Below are 16,060 nucleotides of genomic sequence, written 5' to 3'. Positions count from 1 at the left end.
CCATCATTTGAACAGCCCAGAGTGGCGGGTCGGACGAGAATGTGACCTATTCACTGTCGTCAAGATCTCTCGAGCGGCTGAAGGAGCCCCGTCTTGCTACTCGCAGCTCATCGCGGCTCATTTTGTCTCCAGGTGTGACACTCAGTCGTGCCAACACAAGTGGCGTGAGCAGCTGGCTGACAAACGACATGGCGGCGATGCAGCTTGTGTCAACCGAGGAAAATGTGTCATCCACCCCGAAAACCGATCGCCGGAAGCAACTCGCGCTATCTGACCTCTCCAATTCGAACTAAATGTGTTAAATGTATGACTTTATGTGCAATTTTATGTATGTTATTGTTCTCGGGTTGATTAAACGACGATAATTCTTGGTCCCGATTCGACCCCGCGCACGCTCCCGGCCATAAGTACCCACAGCATGACCCTATCGACCACCAATGCGGACAATATCGATTTTATTTGCATCTTCGCTGCATGTCCACTGTCGGGGGCGGGCGGGAAGGTGCCGGGAGCGCTGCGGAGGTTGTCCCTCCATCTACGGGACAAGATTTTTCGCGCCCAGCCAAAGGTCAATGCAAAGTCAAAATTTCAAATTGCTCCGACCGCCGCCATTTTTTGCACATCGTCTATATTAATAATACTGAACAAGAATATGAAGAGAGCCAGGTGCAGGGTGGTCACCAGTTTTTGTCTCTTAGAAGGAGGGTTCTCTCTATGTTGTTTGCAGTGCATATTTGTGGAAATTGGACGGCGGGGACTGTCCTGGAACGCGAAACGATGAGGAGGGGAATTGGCTGGCGGTCCATTGCGATTGGCGCTCCTCGTTGCTACTGCTCCCCAGACCATGTCAACGCGCGCCTTTGCATGTCCAGTGACGTGATACAGTTGTGGCACTTTGTTTCTGATGCGGGGGCGGTCGGGGACGGTCGCACAGACGCAGGAAAGCGCTGTTGACACAACTTCGCAGCCACCACTCAATGACAGCACCGGTGCACCAAATCTTCACTTAGGATATCTCTCATTCTCGCTACAAATACAATTGATACACTATTCACACGTATTCAAATGCCATGGAATCATGATGAAGTGCTTTGGAGTTGGAAGCAGCTCTGGGCATGGCCAACTTGGTGCCGTTCCAGCCTCTTGTCAGCGGGCAGACAGCGCTTGCGATGGCGACGTCTGTCTGTAGCGTCAGCCATACTTGTAACCAGTCATGGATCCGCTTCAACGGCGGCTGCGCACTGGGTGCAGATACAGCCACGCCAATCTTGAGACGTAAAAACAGAAGTGAGCTCAAATCGGTCACTTCCCTTACTTGTATCGCTGGCAGTCTTGCGGCACTCGGTCCTCGCTGCACATCAATGCGTGTCAAAAATCATTCAAATGTAATACAAGTCAACGCTGACGTCAAGCGTGCGGTGTGCGCTGAAAAACGAGCGTTGATCGGTTGTTGCGTTGTTTGCAACGATGGGTGTCGCTTCCGCGAGCTTGATACCGGCCTGCGATAAAAATTGTGAAGGGTGGTGATGTGAGTATTCATTATCGTGTGGTTATGCTCAAAGAATGTCGCATCAGTTTCAGTCCAGTGGCAGTTAACAGCACGGAAACATAGTGTTGAAAGAACGCCTGCGGCCGGCTTCATTTTTCGCGAATGTTCGCTTGAAAATGACAGAAACCGCGCCCCGCACACCACAGTACAACATGGCATTAGGTTGACCACTCAATCCAGTATTATTCAAAGCAGCGAGCGGGGAAAAAGAGGCCAATGCAGCGACAGGACAGGCGATAACACGAAACGAGTGAGTTTGTGCTCACCGTTTGCGTGTCTTTTCGCGGTGTTTCGTGCTTCTTTTCTCGACTTGTAGTATTCTGAGATGTTATGACATATTGTCCAATCGAGATACGCGCGATTGGAGGAGGATGAGAAAGTGTAGTTTCATGCCTGCGATCGAATCCCATTTCGCCCAGCGTGGACTTCGAGCTGTCTAGACCAAGCGTCTTGATGGTTTTTCTTTCTTTTTGCTACTGGGTTCGAACCTGTTTGGTTGCGCTTTCTTTTTTGATTTATTTTTTACAGTATTATGCAGTCGAGGTTGAAATCACAGCAGGCGAGGTTGGAAATTAGAGCGGACGAAGTGAGGAAAATCGGACTGGAAAAAAGTAGCTTGGTTGAAAGTGCGAGAAAAATGGTTTTTTCCGTAATTGGTTTTTGTGCGTTCGATTTGGTTTTCAACGAGTTGGTTTTTGCAAGCTTGTATTTCGAATTAACCCACTTGAGATGTTAGAATTACCAACAACTTCAGGAAGTATTTGAATTGAATCATGTATCTTGGAAGGTCATTAGATGCTGGGGTGAGTAGCGGGAAAGCTAGGGCTCGGGAAGAACTCGAGCTACAGTTTTTATGAATTACTTCCACAGCGACGTCTTTACCACCCAGGGCTCGTACTCACGAGCTATTTCGGTGTAAGCATTAGCATTTGCATAGTTTATCATAGTGTCATTAAATTGGTGGCAATCGTATGCCGAGTGGATTGTTCCGATCATTCCTAACGGCCAGCCAGTTGCAGCACCAGTGACAACGCAATGTGCACTCCACAGTGGAGCGCTCCAGCTTGCATACGCTCAATACATGTACATGCATGTATAAATAGGCTTAACTATGTTTGTTTTATGAAGGTTTACGGGTAGAGTGAAGAAAGGACGCAAGGCCGACCGGACTGTGGGGTTTTCTCCTGAAAGCCATCGACTAGTCTTTGGCAGATGCTTGTTGCAGAATAAACATGATTTGTAATGGATGTACAACAATACAGTATTTGTACATGTAACATGACACGGACGATCACATCAAACGACCACCCAAAACAGCCATTGAGGGAGCTTTCGAAGGAGAGCACGCCAACTAATCTACTGTAGCACATCGTGCATCTCGTGACAAGCATTAAAGTACTTGAGCTGAACATGTGTGATAGTGTTTTGGCAATGCGTTGCCGTCACGGTACCAACAGCAGCGGTAATGCGACTTGAGATTGTTTCGTTCGGTTCCAGCCGGGAGCGCTTGAACGCAGCCTTCACTTGGTTGAAGACATACTCGATCGGGTTCAAGAACGATGAGTACGGAGGCAGAAAGAGCATCCCATACCCGCGGCGTGCAAAGAGCTCGCGCACTTCGGGTGTCTTGTGAATGCGCGCGTTGTCGAGCACGATCCAGGCTTTGTAGCGATGATGTCCCGGAAAGCTGACACCTGGGTGCTCTTCGCTCGGTACGAAATAGGAAGTATTGTCATTGTGCTCATCAATCTCGTCTTGAATGAGTTCTTCGTGTGGTGGAACGTAGACGCCGCCATCATCGTTGTCATCATCGTCGAGAATCCTGCGACGAGAACGGCGCTTCTTTCTGGTCGTCGAAGCAGAGGTGGAAGCAGAGGTGGAAGCAGAGGTGGAAGCAGAGGTGGAAGCAGGAGCTGACCCGCCAGCTGCAGACGCAGCAGACGACACAACTGCAGCGGGAGGGGCAGGTGGTTGGGACGACGCTGCACCGGACGTCAGCAGTGGCATGTGAACTGCATTACTGATCGACACACTGTCCTCAACCATGTTTGTAAGGGGGAGGTCGGGCTCAAGCTGTTGCACTGGGAGCTCATCCACAGCGATGCCAGACGCGGCGGTGTCGACGGCTTTTTTTGCCTCGAGCGTGTCAAACAGCTTCGTCATCGCCTCCGCAAAGACATGGCCAGTCACGCCTCCGAGCTGGATCTCATTCAACACAACGCCGCTCATTCCGATCGCTGCAATGAGCGTGAAATTCGCTGCACGAATACTGCCAACTTGAACGATTGCGCGCGCGCCCTTGCGAGATCGACCTCGCGTTCGATGCTGATTCGCATTAAATCCACTCTCGTCCACGTAGAACAAGCGATCCACAGGTGTCTGGAAAGCCTCGAAGAGCTCAGCCCATTTCTTGCGTTGGGCTTTGATTTCAGGCGAATTTTTCACCTTGACCTGCTCATACACGCGCTTGAACGTGAAGCCCTGTCGTAACATGGCACGCCCGATGGTTGCTTGATGCACTTGAATGCCAAATGTCGTCAGGAGGAGGTCCTGGAGCTCTTGATTGGTCACATTGACGTTCTTGTCGAGCTCCATCTCGAGAAAATGGAGATGCTCCGCTGTGAGCACACGGCATCCCTTGGGATTGACGTGATGTGACGTCCACTCTCCGCGCTCCTTGAAACGTTGCACTACGTTGGACACAGTGCTGATGGGGTGATGGAGCATGCTGGCGACCGTGACGAGAGGCAAGGCGCGATCAACAGCCAAGTCGATGATCCGCTTCCGTTCGGGGTTTTCTAGATGGACACACTTCCGCGGCGCGCGTGATTCGGTGGCCTGCGCCTCGTTTTGACGTTTGGGCATGGCTACAGAGCAGGTTCGTCTGGGGGTGTTTGCAAATCCCAAACATGAAGTGGCAATTTCCCAACCAAGAGTGCGAATTTTCAGTTTCAAGCTTTTATTCCAAAGTTTTCGCGCCAAAAAACCAGACCTTATCTTGGCAAAAACCAACTCGGGCGCAGTTTGGACAGTTTCGTGTTTTTAAAAACCAAATCGATAGCATTTTGTCCAAAATCGCACTACAAATTTGTACCATTTCAAATGTTTAAAAACCAAATCGTCCGTTTCTATTTCCAAACTCATATTGCAGTTTTCATCTTCGGACGCACAATACTGTATTTTTTAATGTTACATTTTATTTTATTTTAATTTAATTTTAATTTATTTTTAATTTATTTTAATTTATTTTAATTTTTTTATTTTATTTTGTAATGTCACTGCTTCAGTCTACCATTTATTTATTATTTTATTTATTTTATTTATTATTTTACATCGAGTGCAGATCGAGATGGCCAGCAGTGACATTTGTGAGTGTGCCACAACAAAAAGAAAAAGATAAAAAACAAAAGCAAAGAAGAAGGCGAACACAGCCGTCGCGCGGCTTGTGGTGCTTGTCTGTCATTGACCTTTACCTCTCTCTGACTGTGCAACAGTCAACGCACGCAAGCGATGCTGATGTCAGGAGGACAAGAGGATGGAGGTAAAGAAAAAAAAAGAAAAAAAAAGATAAAAAGGCGCCATAAAAAAGAAAAAAACGAAAAGAAAGATGCGGTCGTTCTGCTGTCTGCAGATCGATGCCGACTGCGCGGATGCGCGGAAAACACTCATCTCACATGGGTACACAAGGACGACACGAGAGAGATGCGAAGGAACTGCAGAAGCGCGATAGAAAGGGGAGAAAGTGCAATTTTTTAAATCAGCTAGGGCGTGAATTGGCGGGAAAATGCATTTTTCAAAAATTCGCGCCCAAAATCACATGATTTTCTTCTTGTCTCGCACTCCAGCCTCACCTTGGAATATGATCACAAGTAGCACAGCATCCACTTGATGTCCAAGATTGTCATTGACGCGCTTCAGCGGGCGGCGGCTGTCGAGCTGGATCAAGTCAAACAAGCACTACGCTGCAAAGAACAAGAACATTGCGAAAAAAACTTGAGATTCGCACTCGTCACATCACATCGCACAAGCTTCTTTCCGTCCAAGTGGTGCTGAACACGGTACGCATACTGTTCGCTTGGAGAACGCAACAGACGAAATACTCACTGTGAGCTGATGTGTCGCAGGCGTGTGAAACTGATGATCAAGACGGAGTCAATCGCAATGTTCGGCCAGCAAGACAACGTGTCTCGTTGAAGCAAACGTGTAAGTCCCCGCCGTCAGCTGTCATGCATGATATGACACAGAACAGTGACTAACTTGTGATTCCTACTTGAACAGATGCGGAAAGGAGCAAAGCGGAGCTCGGGGCTGCAAGATGCTTGGCCAGTGTGCTACCAGTCACGCCCTCCAAAGGCAAGTACAAAGCACCAGCAAGGTGCAGGCGGGGGCGATCTGAGATTTTTGTAAATTTGTGCAAATATGGAAACCAATAATAAAATAAATTTTATTAAAATTAAAAAAAATCATTTTTAATAATATAAAAGGAGACCAAGAAAGCAAATTCTGACCAATCAGACGTCGAGCTATCGCCATATTCTCGCTCTGCTGAGGCACCGAATTTTGCACCGGAAAAATAATAAACTCGGTTTTCCGAATTTTGAGCAAAATTCGGAGGATTGTCTTCCGAAATTCGGAAACAAATTTTCCACTGTGACTCTGGGCACCGACGCCTTCTTCCACGTCGTCGAATCCCTCTTGCCCGATCGTCTCCAACTCGAGTCCCGTCATCTCCGTGCCAACCACGACCTCTCTCTTGATCACTACCTCAACGAGATTTCTGCGACTGCCACCATGCGCATCAAGTACCCTCGTGCAGGCCCTGACTCGTCTACCAGTCACCGCTCTGCCAATTCTCCTTTTTCTTCTCGTCCGAACAATTCTTCCAATCGTTCGTCTTCCTCTGGCACTCCCCATCCTCCGGCCGCTGCTCCGTCCAAGCCTTCGCTCAATCTCCAGAACGGCCACACAGTGAAAAAAGCTACCGCGGTATTTTTTGTCATTTTGATGGGTTTTGGCGTTTTTGACTCGATAGACATGGATTACGGTCACGGAGATTTCGATGTTGCCATAAAAAGGCAAATAGCCGTGCTCATGAGACCACAACATTCCTCCGTCCTTTTTTTCACGCCTCCAGGTTTTTTTTTTATTTATTATTATTATTATTTTTTTCGATTAATAATATTTTTATTTTTATTTTTATTTTTTTTGAGCCATAAATAAATTCATTGCTCGCTGATCGCGGTGCTGTCGTGAACGAGAGCATCCGCGATAGCGAGAACCATCTCGAGCCATTGCGTCTCGATGGCGATGAAGCCAATGCACAACGAGAACGAGACACGGGAAGCGGTGCAGGTGTTGGGACGGGCAGAAAAGTGAACGGGCGCACTTGAGGTTGTCGCATTGTCCCGCGTGTCGACATCCACAGTGCTGGAGGATGCGGTCGAAGGTGGGAGAGTGGTTGTTCCTGCTGGTCGTGCATTTGTATCCATTGCCGTTGCCGCATCCGCCACGACTGGAGTGGCTGGAAGAGTGGTTGCTTCATTGTTGACCAGAGCGAACGCTACGGACGGCAGACTTACATCATCCGCTGCCGACAAGAGAAGAGACGCTTCCTCCGTTCTCCGCTGACAGTCTTGAAATAAATTCAAGGCTTGCTTGTTGATCTGATCCACACATCCAAACAAACAACCCAATCAAAAAATTAGCCAAGTTGAATTTTCGTTTGCTGAAAATTCACCATCTCAAGAACAGTGTGTTTCCCGCGCTTTTACTATCAGTTTCAACACCGTGCTCTCAAAAAACTGGATTGAAATTGAAGCTCAAAATCCCTTTTCACCCTCCCCAGCGTCCGCGTTCCCCGAATTCACGCCAATCGCGACGCAATTCCGTCAAGGAAGCCATGACAATTACAATATGCTTGGCGGCAGCGCGCTCCGGCGAACGGCTGCTGATCTGCAGGACCGAGAGCAAACTGAAAGTTCGTTTTCGCGCGCTTTTTGCTTTTCTTCTTTTTTTTTTCTTTCACCATGCGTGTTCTTTGTTCTTTCTGATGTGTGTTGAAAGAATTGCTCTCTCAGGAGGAGAACGATTGTAATTGGTCATTACTTACGTTCCCGCACTGCGAAGAGATACGATTCGCTCGGAATCTGTTGGTGCTGATTCGACATTTGCAAATCAAAAGAAAGAAAAAAATACAATGCTTTTTGCAATGAAATAATAAAATAAAAGTAAATAAAAAAATACAAAGACTGTGGTGCAGAAAATAAAATAAAATAAAATAAATAAAAATAAAACAAAATAAAACCATTGGAGTGACATTGGTTTTTTTCTTTTTCTTTTTTTTTTCTTTTTTTTCTTTTCTTTTTTTTTGTTTGAGCGCATTGCTTTTTCCATTGTCAAAAAAAAAAAAAAGGCAAAAAGAGCAAAAGCAGGGAATCGAACCTCGTCAGGTGCGAAAGATGCACAGTGACGGCTCAACTGTTGTCCGGTTGGGCAAACCGCTACTTGATGCATCAGTGCCTAAATGTGAAACGTCACAAGACTTTTTGACGTCCCGTCAGTCTGACAATCACATAATTAATCTCTAGAATATGACACTGGCCCAACTTTTTTCGACCTTTGTCGGTTTCGAGAAAAAAAGTTCGAGCCAGTTCGATCTGGCTCCCTCTCTACCCCCACACTGTGTTGACAATACGATTTTATTGTAGCGTCTAGTATTTGGGGCGGGTAGCGCACCGAGAATCGTTGGGGTGGTCGAAAAGGTGGAATTGAAGAGCGAAAACTTCCATTTTTGGACGAGCTTTATACCCTGTTTTTGGCCCAAAAACCTCTAGAAACGCTGCCCTGAGAGTTCTATTCACTGTCCACCGCTGCCATTGCAGACGCCGACCTATTTTATCACCTGTTATCATATGCAGTCTTTTTTCGTGGCCGAGCAGCAGCCGTGTGAGATCGATTTTTCCGAAACTTTTGTATCGTTGATGGTTCGGTCCAAACGAAGTGTGTTTGATCCGGTGAACAATGCCAGAGCGGCTGAACGACTACGAATGAAGCGCCGAGATGAATATCGGGAGCAACAAGTACGCAGAAGCGAAGGCAGGGGGGGGGGGTGAAGGTGCCGAAGTGTTTTGGCGCGAAAATCTTCTCACTTCTCTGCCATCTACCAGGCCATCAAAGCCGTCCAAAGGCACCTCCATGCACTTCAAGAGGCTCAAGCATCATCGCGCAAGCCCCGCCGGCGGCAGAGCATCGCCGCGGCTGCAAGTCCCGCGCCGCCTGCCGCCTACTTGACTTTTGAAGCTCCCACATCCGAGCCTATCCCTGTACCATTGCAAGCAGCTGCAACCCCCGTCAGATCGCGCAGAAAGGCCACAGAGGATCTGGTCCCCGGCTCCCGTGAAGCGAAACGCCGGCGCGAGGAAGCGGTGCAGCTTGGCTGCGAAGCTCTCGTCGCTGCTGTCGCGCAGGTCCATGGCCATGACGACGCTCTGGTTGCCGAAACAGCTCAGGCTGCTGCGCAGAAATACGTGCCATCTGTCACAGCTGGCACAGTGGCCCAGATCCGCCTGCAGTGCACAGCAGAACTGCTGCCCATTCTTCCAGACCAGACACCGCAGCTTCTTGGAACGGTCGCCCATCACAAAACCAAGGACATATTAGCAACCATGCCCGGTGTGACGCGCTACGCTGTGCAACAGGCGCGCGCGAACAATCTGCACTATGGAGTTGGCCAAATCGCTCAGCGGACGCCAGCCACGCCGCGCAAGTCGCGCCCTCTAGATGCGAGCGTCCGCGCATTCACGCTGGATCACTCAGTTCCCAGTGCTCACAAGACAAAGGTGGACCCTGTCACTGGTGAGGCGAAGCCTATCGTCTACCTGGAAACATCGATGCGGAAGATGCACGAAGACGCCCAGAAAAACGGCCTCCTGTGCTCTTGGAGCGTGTTCCAGCGCGCTCTACACGCAGGAGAGTTTATATTCCAGCGGCGTGTTCCTGAAAACGGACTTTGCGGCAACTGCCACCGAGCGTTCGCGGTTTTTAGCGAGGATATCCCTTTTCTGCTGCAAGAACTGGAACGATTGACGATCGCTTTTCCGGACGCACATACGGCAGGGCTGCGTCTACAAGGGCTGAGGGACCATCTTTTCGCTTTGACAGCTGATCCAACCAAGCATTACGACCACCCCTTCCACTGCCTCGCATTCGGGTTGGACGACTGCCAGCAGCAGCACCACCTCGGCGTGCTCAGCAGTCCCCAGCCGTGCCCAATCTGCACCCAAGGCCTCACTACCCTTGCCGATCTGAGCCTGCACATCGACGCCCATCTCCCTCAAAACCCCGGCGAATGCGCCGATATGCAGACCATCCTGGAGCGAGGATGCCAAACTCTTCAGCAGTGGGTGGCGCACCTTCTCCGCTCGGCTCATACTCGATCCCTCATCAACAAGACGATCAACAACCTAGGTCCCGGTCAAGCTGTGTTCTTGTGTGATTTCAAAGTGAGTTTCGAACAGCCAAAAACTTTCCGCGATCTGTTGTCCTAACGAGCTTCGAAACTCTGTCGTCCTTCTTCCTGCTAACAGATGAAAATCATGCCAGATAACTATCGTCAGAGCAGCCAAGCTTTTTTCGCGAAAACTGGGATCTCTTTTCATGGAATAGTGTTCTTTTTCCGTCAACCCAGCACGAACGAAGTAGCCATGCTTCACTTCGACGCCTGGCTGCCCGATGAAAAACAGGACTGGATTCTGATCATCCATCATCTGCAAGCTGTGTTTGCAGTCATCAACTCGCTGATCACAGAGGGACGAGTTCCACCGTAAGAGCAGTGTTGTCGCGAAAACTGTTTGTCGCATTTCTCTCACCGCCCGCTCGTCCCAGAATCAATACTGCCTCTGTTGTTACAGACGCAGGTGCACACTACGTCAACTCGCCATTCAGCGTCTTCCTATCCAGTAAGATGCATACTCAAGCGAGTTTCGACATCACCGACCTTTGGCACTTCGAGGCTGGTGAAGGTGAGGAGCATGTCGAGCTGTCGATCCCCGAATCTTCAAGCGTACTGATAAGTTGTACATTTCAAACAGGCAAGTCACGCATCGACCTTCACTTTGCGCACGTCAGCGCAAAGTTCAGCGAGTTCATGAAAGGTGGCAACTCAATTAACAACGGCATGGATGTCGAAAAAGGTAGGGCCTTGTATTTCATGTATTCCATTTGTTTGAATCGATTATGGCTGCATTTGCTGACTGGACACGTATCAGCGCTCGCTACGATGCCAGGAACGACTGTCCACCAGCTGCACATTGACGAAGCGACGCGTCGCCGCCTTCAAAAGGTCCCAAAGAGTATCCCAACTCTGGATCAGGCAGGTCACATCGTGTACAACAAACAACGGTGGCATGCAGGGATTCCGACTGAGCGACCGCTGCATGCTGTTCGAGTACACTGGCGAGCGGCTGCGAGAAGTCTATCGCCACGACTTCTCGACGCACCTGACCCTTGGCCAGCAGAACAGTCCGCATTGGAGCAACAACGCCGAACACCACGCCCAGATTCGGCGTGAACGAGACTCCCACCCCGAGACTGCTGCCGTTTCTCCAGCGACCCCCGAGACTGCTGCCGTTGGTACAGCGACGTCCGAGGCCGCCGCCGTTTCTCCCGCGACGTCCGAGACCGTCGCCGTTTCTGCCGCGACCTCCGAGACCGCTGCCGTTGGTGCAGCGACCCCCGAGACTGCTGCCATTTCTCCAGCTTCACCACGCACTCCATCCAATCAAGTCCCACTGAACGGTTCCCTTCAATTCACACCAACGATGCTCCACACCATCAATGCAGCGCCAGTGTTGATGAAGGGGACCAAGACGTGTGGACCCCAGTCCAAGACGCGCAAGTCACTTGTTTTCACTCCGCCCACTCCGAGCAAATCTCCCAACCTCCAATGTCCGAAGTGCAGCAAGCTGTACAAAAGCTCTGCCTGGCTGAGTCGTCACATCCAAGACTGTGCGGTCGCCTCCAATGCTGAACTAGGGCTTCCTGAAGACGACCCGGGAAGCGAATTGATGGGCACGCAATCGGCAACTGCCTCCAACGCGGAAGAAGTGGCTACCACAGACGACTCTTTTTCAGACGAGGATGAAGCTACAGCCGCTGCATCTTCAGAAGGGGCAAGCTCGGCCTGGGTATTGACTTGCGGCGAGGAGTCCTCGCCAGAGCCAATGACGATGCCGGCCTCGATGCGTGCACTCTCGGCCAAAGCCAGCCAACCGCTGTTTCGACATGATTTCACAACAACTGAACCGCAGCTGGCGAAGTTGCAGAGCCTCTTTCCTGCTGGTGAAGGTTTTGTTACAGAGCCTGTTCCCGTGAATCGCACAACCGAAGAGGCACGAGCACCCATCAGATTCCTGTTTGAGTGCGCGAGAGCAAAAAATGATCGCATCTTGCCTGCGGACGCTTTGCAACTCGTCATGGATCAGGATGGAGAATTGCGCTGCCGGGCGTTGCAGATTGATTTCCCTCACGTCAAGTCCTGGCTTGCCCAATGGGCTCGCGCCCCGCCTACAAACCAGCCGCGCTCGCTAGCAGCCAACAGCCCGCGGCTTGAAACTGACGAGGTGACTTTGGATTCGTTGCCTCCGAATGCCAGATGGGGAAACGATTCGGAGAACGAGGAGCTTCCCTCCTGGACAGCGGCCGGCGACAGCGATTTCAGTGTTACAAGTCCTTCTCGTTCGCCTCGGCAACGTCGAACGCGACGGCGGGTGACTGCTGCTGAGGAGGACTGATTTGCTGGAAGCGTTCTGGATCGGCGTGCCAGCATTGGCCCGCTGGCACGCCGCCTGTGTTCCGCGAACGTTGTTTTGAATGTGTAGTGTTATTTTGTGCGAAATATTACTGTTGCATGCAAATGGCGATGGTTGGGAAGTGCTGATGTTAACTTGCTTGAGCGCGATCGACACACACCGCAACAACGACCCGTTTCTCACCCAACCACTCTCAGGCTCGGCCCGTCCGCCTAGAAATGCCATCAAACTGCTATTTTAGATCAGAAAATGGTGGAGAGGCGGTACCTGAGCAACCCAAGACGACGGAATGAACGGGGCAAAACCGGCGACGCCGATTCCTCCACTTCTCGGTCCAACTACGTCGTCGCTGCTGGCTCTGCCCGCCGCTCCTATTAATAAACTTAAAATATGTACTTTATACAAGGCAGGGTAGTGGGAGATGCGGTGGAAGTAGTCACAATGAGCCGAGGGTATGCTAACGACCAAAACGAGGGGAAAAAGGTCGAAAAAAGTTGGGCCAGTGTCATATAATGTGCCAATCGGCTGGTTGATTGCGGCAAGCAGGAGCTGGAAATTCGCTCGTAAAGTTTACCGGCAACGTTGGAACGGCCTTTTGGTCGTCCTACGGCTCTCTACCTCGCAGCTCATGATCAAATATGATGTGTATAACTGTAACAAGTACTATCCCGATCATTAAATTTCGACCCCCCCTCTTTTTTTCACTTTTTCGCCCTCCCTGGGACCTGTGTTGCTTTCCGTCTCGCCCGCGGAATGTTCATTCATGGTACGGTGTACCAGACACATTTTAGAAGTGAAGCAGCGGGCTGGGAGTTAAGATTCGAAGCGAGAACAGACAAAAATGAAACTCAAAAAAACAGAAAAAGAGCGGATTTTTTGCCCAATTTTCACAAAGCATTACATGGCACACAAACAACGTGTCGCAGCGCCTTCGCTCCACTTCAGTACTTGGTATAACCACCATTGGCATCTATCACAGCTTGAATGCGGCGCGGCATCGATGAAATGAGATCGCGGCAGACCTCTGGCGTGAGCACTTCTTCGTAGACCGCTTGGAAGCGTTCCCACAACGCGGCCTTGCTCTTGATCTCCCTCTCCTGGTAGATCTTGTTCTTGACCATGTTCCACGCATTTTCGATGGGGTTGAGGTCGGGAGAGTTCGCAGGCCAGTCCAGGACGGTGATCTGATTGGTTTCGAACCACTTCGCCACATCTTTTCTTTTGTGACAAGGGGCATTGTCATGCATGAAAATCATCTCGTTTTTGTTGTTCCACACGCGAATGCTTGCTAGCAACTCGCTCTCCAAAACTGAGAGGTAGGTGTCGCCGTTCATGACGTCGCCGACCTCGCAGAAAAGCGAAATTCCGAAACGAGAGATGGCGCCCCAAACATTGATATGGCCACCGCCGAACTTGACCGTGCCCTGCACGCATCGATCGGTCAACGTTTCGCCAACCAGACGCCATACACGACCACCGTTGTTGTTCCTGTAGAGATAGAGAGCAGTCTCGTCGGAGAAGACGACCCTCAGCCAGTCATCGACGGTCCAATGCTGATGAGCGAGTGCAAAGGCCAAGCGTCGCTCTTTGTGTGTCTCTTTCAAGAGGGCTTTTTTGACCTTCGCTCCGTTGACAAGTCCTGCACCATGCAGCACCCTTCTTATCGTGCATGGAGAGACACGAACTTTGGACAATGTGCGCATAGTGGCGGCCACTTTCGGGTGCGGTGTCGGACTCATCGAGGAGGATCTGTGCTACAATGTTGTTGCGGTGAAATGACTTGAGCTTGCTGGGGCGACCGGGGCGGGGGCTGTCGCTCGTCGTCGCCCTTCCCGAGAAACGTTGGGTGATGCTGATCACTGTAGAACGTGGGAGGTGAAGCTGGGTGGCGATCTTGTTGTAGGAGAGGCCAGCATTTCGCAACGCGAGCACTTGACCGCGGACGACCTCCCTGGGCATCTTGTCCAGCACGGGCAGCGGTCTTTTTGGTGAAGTTGGACGCAGCCATACCGGGGGCTGTCTGGGAGCCACGCGGGACGTGGACTGACTGCGTGTGCGAGTCATGCGCACAAAAAGACTGAACCCAAACCAAAATTTGGGCGGGAAAAGTGAATTTTTTGAGTTTCCTTATATTTTTTATTTTGCTCGCTGCTGCTCTGATATGACTCACAACCCCCGCTCCCGGTGTTCATCAGACGTTCGGTACACCGTACCATGAATGAACATTCCGCGGGCGAGACGGAAAGCAACACAGGTCCCAGGGAGGGCGAAAAAGTGAAAAAAAGAGGGGGGGTCGAAATTTAATGATCGGGATAGTACACACGCAGGACAATACACTGTCAAAGGCACAGAGCCCAGGGACGCGTTTTTATCGAGCTCGACATAACGGGGTAGACCGGTAAAACGGTTTCTTTTTTCACTGTGCCACCTCGCGCCTGAAGAGAAAGAGCGTCGCCGCACCCTCGGCCTCTGCATGTTCTGTGGCGAAAAAGGTCATTCCGCCACAGACTGTCCCAAGAAATCCCAGCAACCATATGACATTAGCCAACAACGTACTTCACATTCCCTCCACGTTTTGCCTTCGGTTTCGCTCCACTACCAGACTGCACGCTTTTTGCTGCTGGAGGGGTTGATGTTGGAGTTTTTGTTAGTGGTGCCAATGCAGGTGCTGATCTTCGATATGCCTCAAGAATCTGTTGGCGTTTAGCTTCTCGATCAGCACCAGTAGTTGGCGCTGATACTGTCGCTGTTGGAGTTGAGGATGGCTTCACTTCCTTAACAGTGCCACTTGAAGCCTCCTTTTGAGCATTCACAACGTCAAGAATCTTCGCAGCACCTGCTTCACCAAGTGATTTGAGCTTTTCGGTACCAAACTTTACTGTAGCATCCTTTGCTGATTGAACCAATTCTGGGTTGTTCTTTACAATCTCTGCTGCTTTACTACCGGTATTTTTAGCAGCCTTGAAAAATGCGGCACCCAAGGCTTTCATACCATCTTTCCAGCCTGCACCATGGCGTGTGCCATACTTACGAAGCACTGTGTTGTCACGTACCCCTGTAAATGAACCTCTGCCTGCTTTCATGTAGCCATATCCCTCAATGTAAACTTTTCTACGTCCGGCATAATTTGATCTACCTAGGTGTGATCCTGATCTTACGTGTCTCATTCGCTATATCAATAGAGACGAAAATATTCAAGGCAATGATAAAGTCAGTTCTACAGTCATATTCGTGTCTTCAATATCCAGAGGTCGATTTGCTTGATCTACAAACCATACACTGATTTCCTCTATTGTTGAATTGTTCACCGACACCCAATTTGGGTATGTTGCCGACTCTGTAATCACCTTACCGGCGGCAACTGTGGGTGTATGCGAGTACACTGCTTGTGCATGGGGTAGTTCGGGGTTATTTACGATATCTGTGTTGACGATTACAGTCTGTACTCGATCAAATTGAGGCACGTTTTGTCCGTTATATGAACCTGCAGTGTATGTCGCTGCAGTGTATCCAATGAAAGTCGCAAAGTTAGTCGCGGGAACAACCACTGAATATCCAGTGTCGATTACCAGAGAAACACGGTTTTGAGTTGGATTGGCATAGAAGTTAATTGGGTACACTTCACTACCATCTACAGTTGTGAAGTGTGAGTTGGCTTTCATCACATTGTGAAGAGCAGCATTCATTGTTGAAACCTCATACA

The 16,060-nt window shown here is 50.0% G+C and overlaps 4 protein-coding genes across 4 annotated transcripts; 1 reads left to right on the top strand and 3 right to left on the bottom strand.

The window, feature by feature from the left end:
- Positions 1–1,051: 1,051 nt before the first annotated feature.
- Positions 1,052–1,642, bottom strand: CAOG_08277 (hypothetical protein; the record flags this gene model as incomplete). The annotated part of the gene is made up of 3 exons (XM_004342344.1): positions 1,052–1,267; positions 1,407–1,499; positions 1,598–1,642. 3 exons carry the CDS (start codon positions 1,640–1,642, stop codon positions 1,052–1,054), a joined length of 354 nt encoding a protein of 117 aa, XP_004342393.1.
- A 1,263-nt stretch (positions 1,643–2,905) lies between these two features.
- CAOG_09195 (hypothetical protein) lies at positions 2,906–4,414 on the bottom strand (the record flags this gene model as incomplete). The annotated part of the gene is made up of 1 exon (XM_011272610.1): positions 2,906–4,414. One exon carries the CDS (start codon positions 4,412–4,414, stop codon positions 2,906–2,908), a length of 1,509 nt encoding a protein of 502 aa, XP_011270912.1.
- A 3,991-nt stretch (positions 4,415–8,405) lies between these two features.
- On the top strand, positions 8,406–12,339 carry CAOG_08276 (hypothetical protein; the record flags this gene model as incomplete). Its single annotated transcript, XM_004342343.2, has 7 exons — positions 8,406–8,628; positions 8,716–10,021; positions 10,214–10,370; positions 10,433–10,569; positions 10,639–10,740; positions 10,816–10,889; positions 10,960–12,339. The coding sequence occupies exons 1-7, from the start codon at positions 8,461–8,463 to the stop codon at positions 12,337–12,339; spliced, it is 3,324 nt and encodes a 1,107-aa protein (XP_004342392.2). The 5' UTR covers positions 8,406–8,460.
- Positions 12,340–13,298: 959 nt separating this feature from the next.
- Positions 13,299–14,316, bottom strand: CAOG_09194 (hypothetical protein; the record flags this gene model as incomplete). Its single annotated transcript, XM_011272609.1, has 2 exons — positions 13,299–13,845; positions 14,003–14,316. 2 exons carry the CDS (start codon positions 14,314–14,316, stop codon positions 13,299–13,301), a joined length of 861 nt encoding a protein of 286 aa, XP_011270911.1.
- Positions 14,317–16,060: the final 1,744 nt, after the last annotated feature.

The sequence above is a fragment of the Capsaspora owczarzaki genome (genome assembly GCF_000151315.2).
Source record: "Capsaspora owczarzaki ATCC 30864 unplaced genomic scaffold supercont2.20, whole genome shotgun sequence".
Lineage (NCBI taxonomy): Eukaryota > Filasterea > Ministeriida > Capsasporidae > Capsaspora > Capsaspora owczarzaki.
The sequence above is the reverse complement of the archived record's forward strand: the minus strand, read 5'-3'. Positions and strand labels throughout refer to the sequence as shown.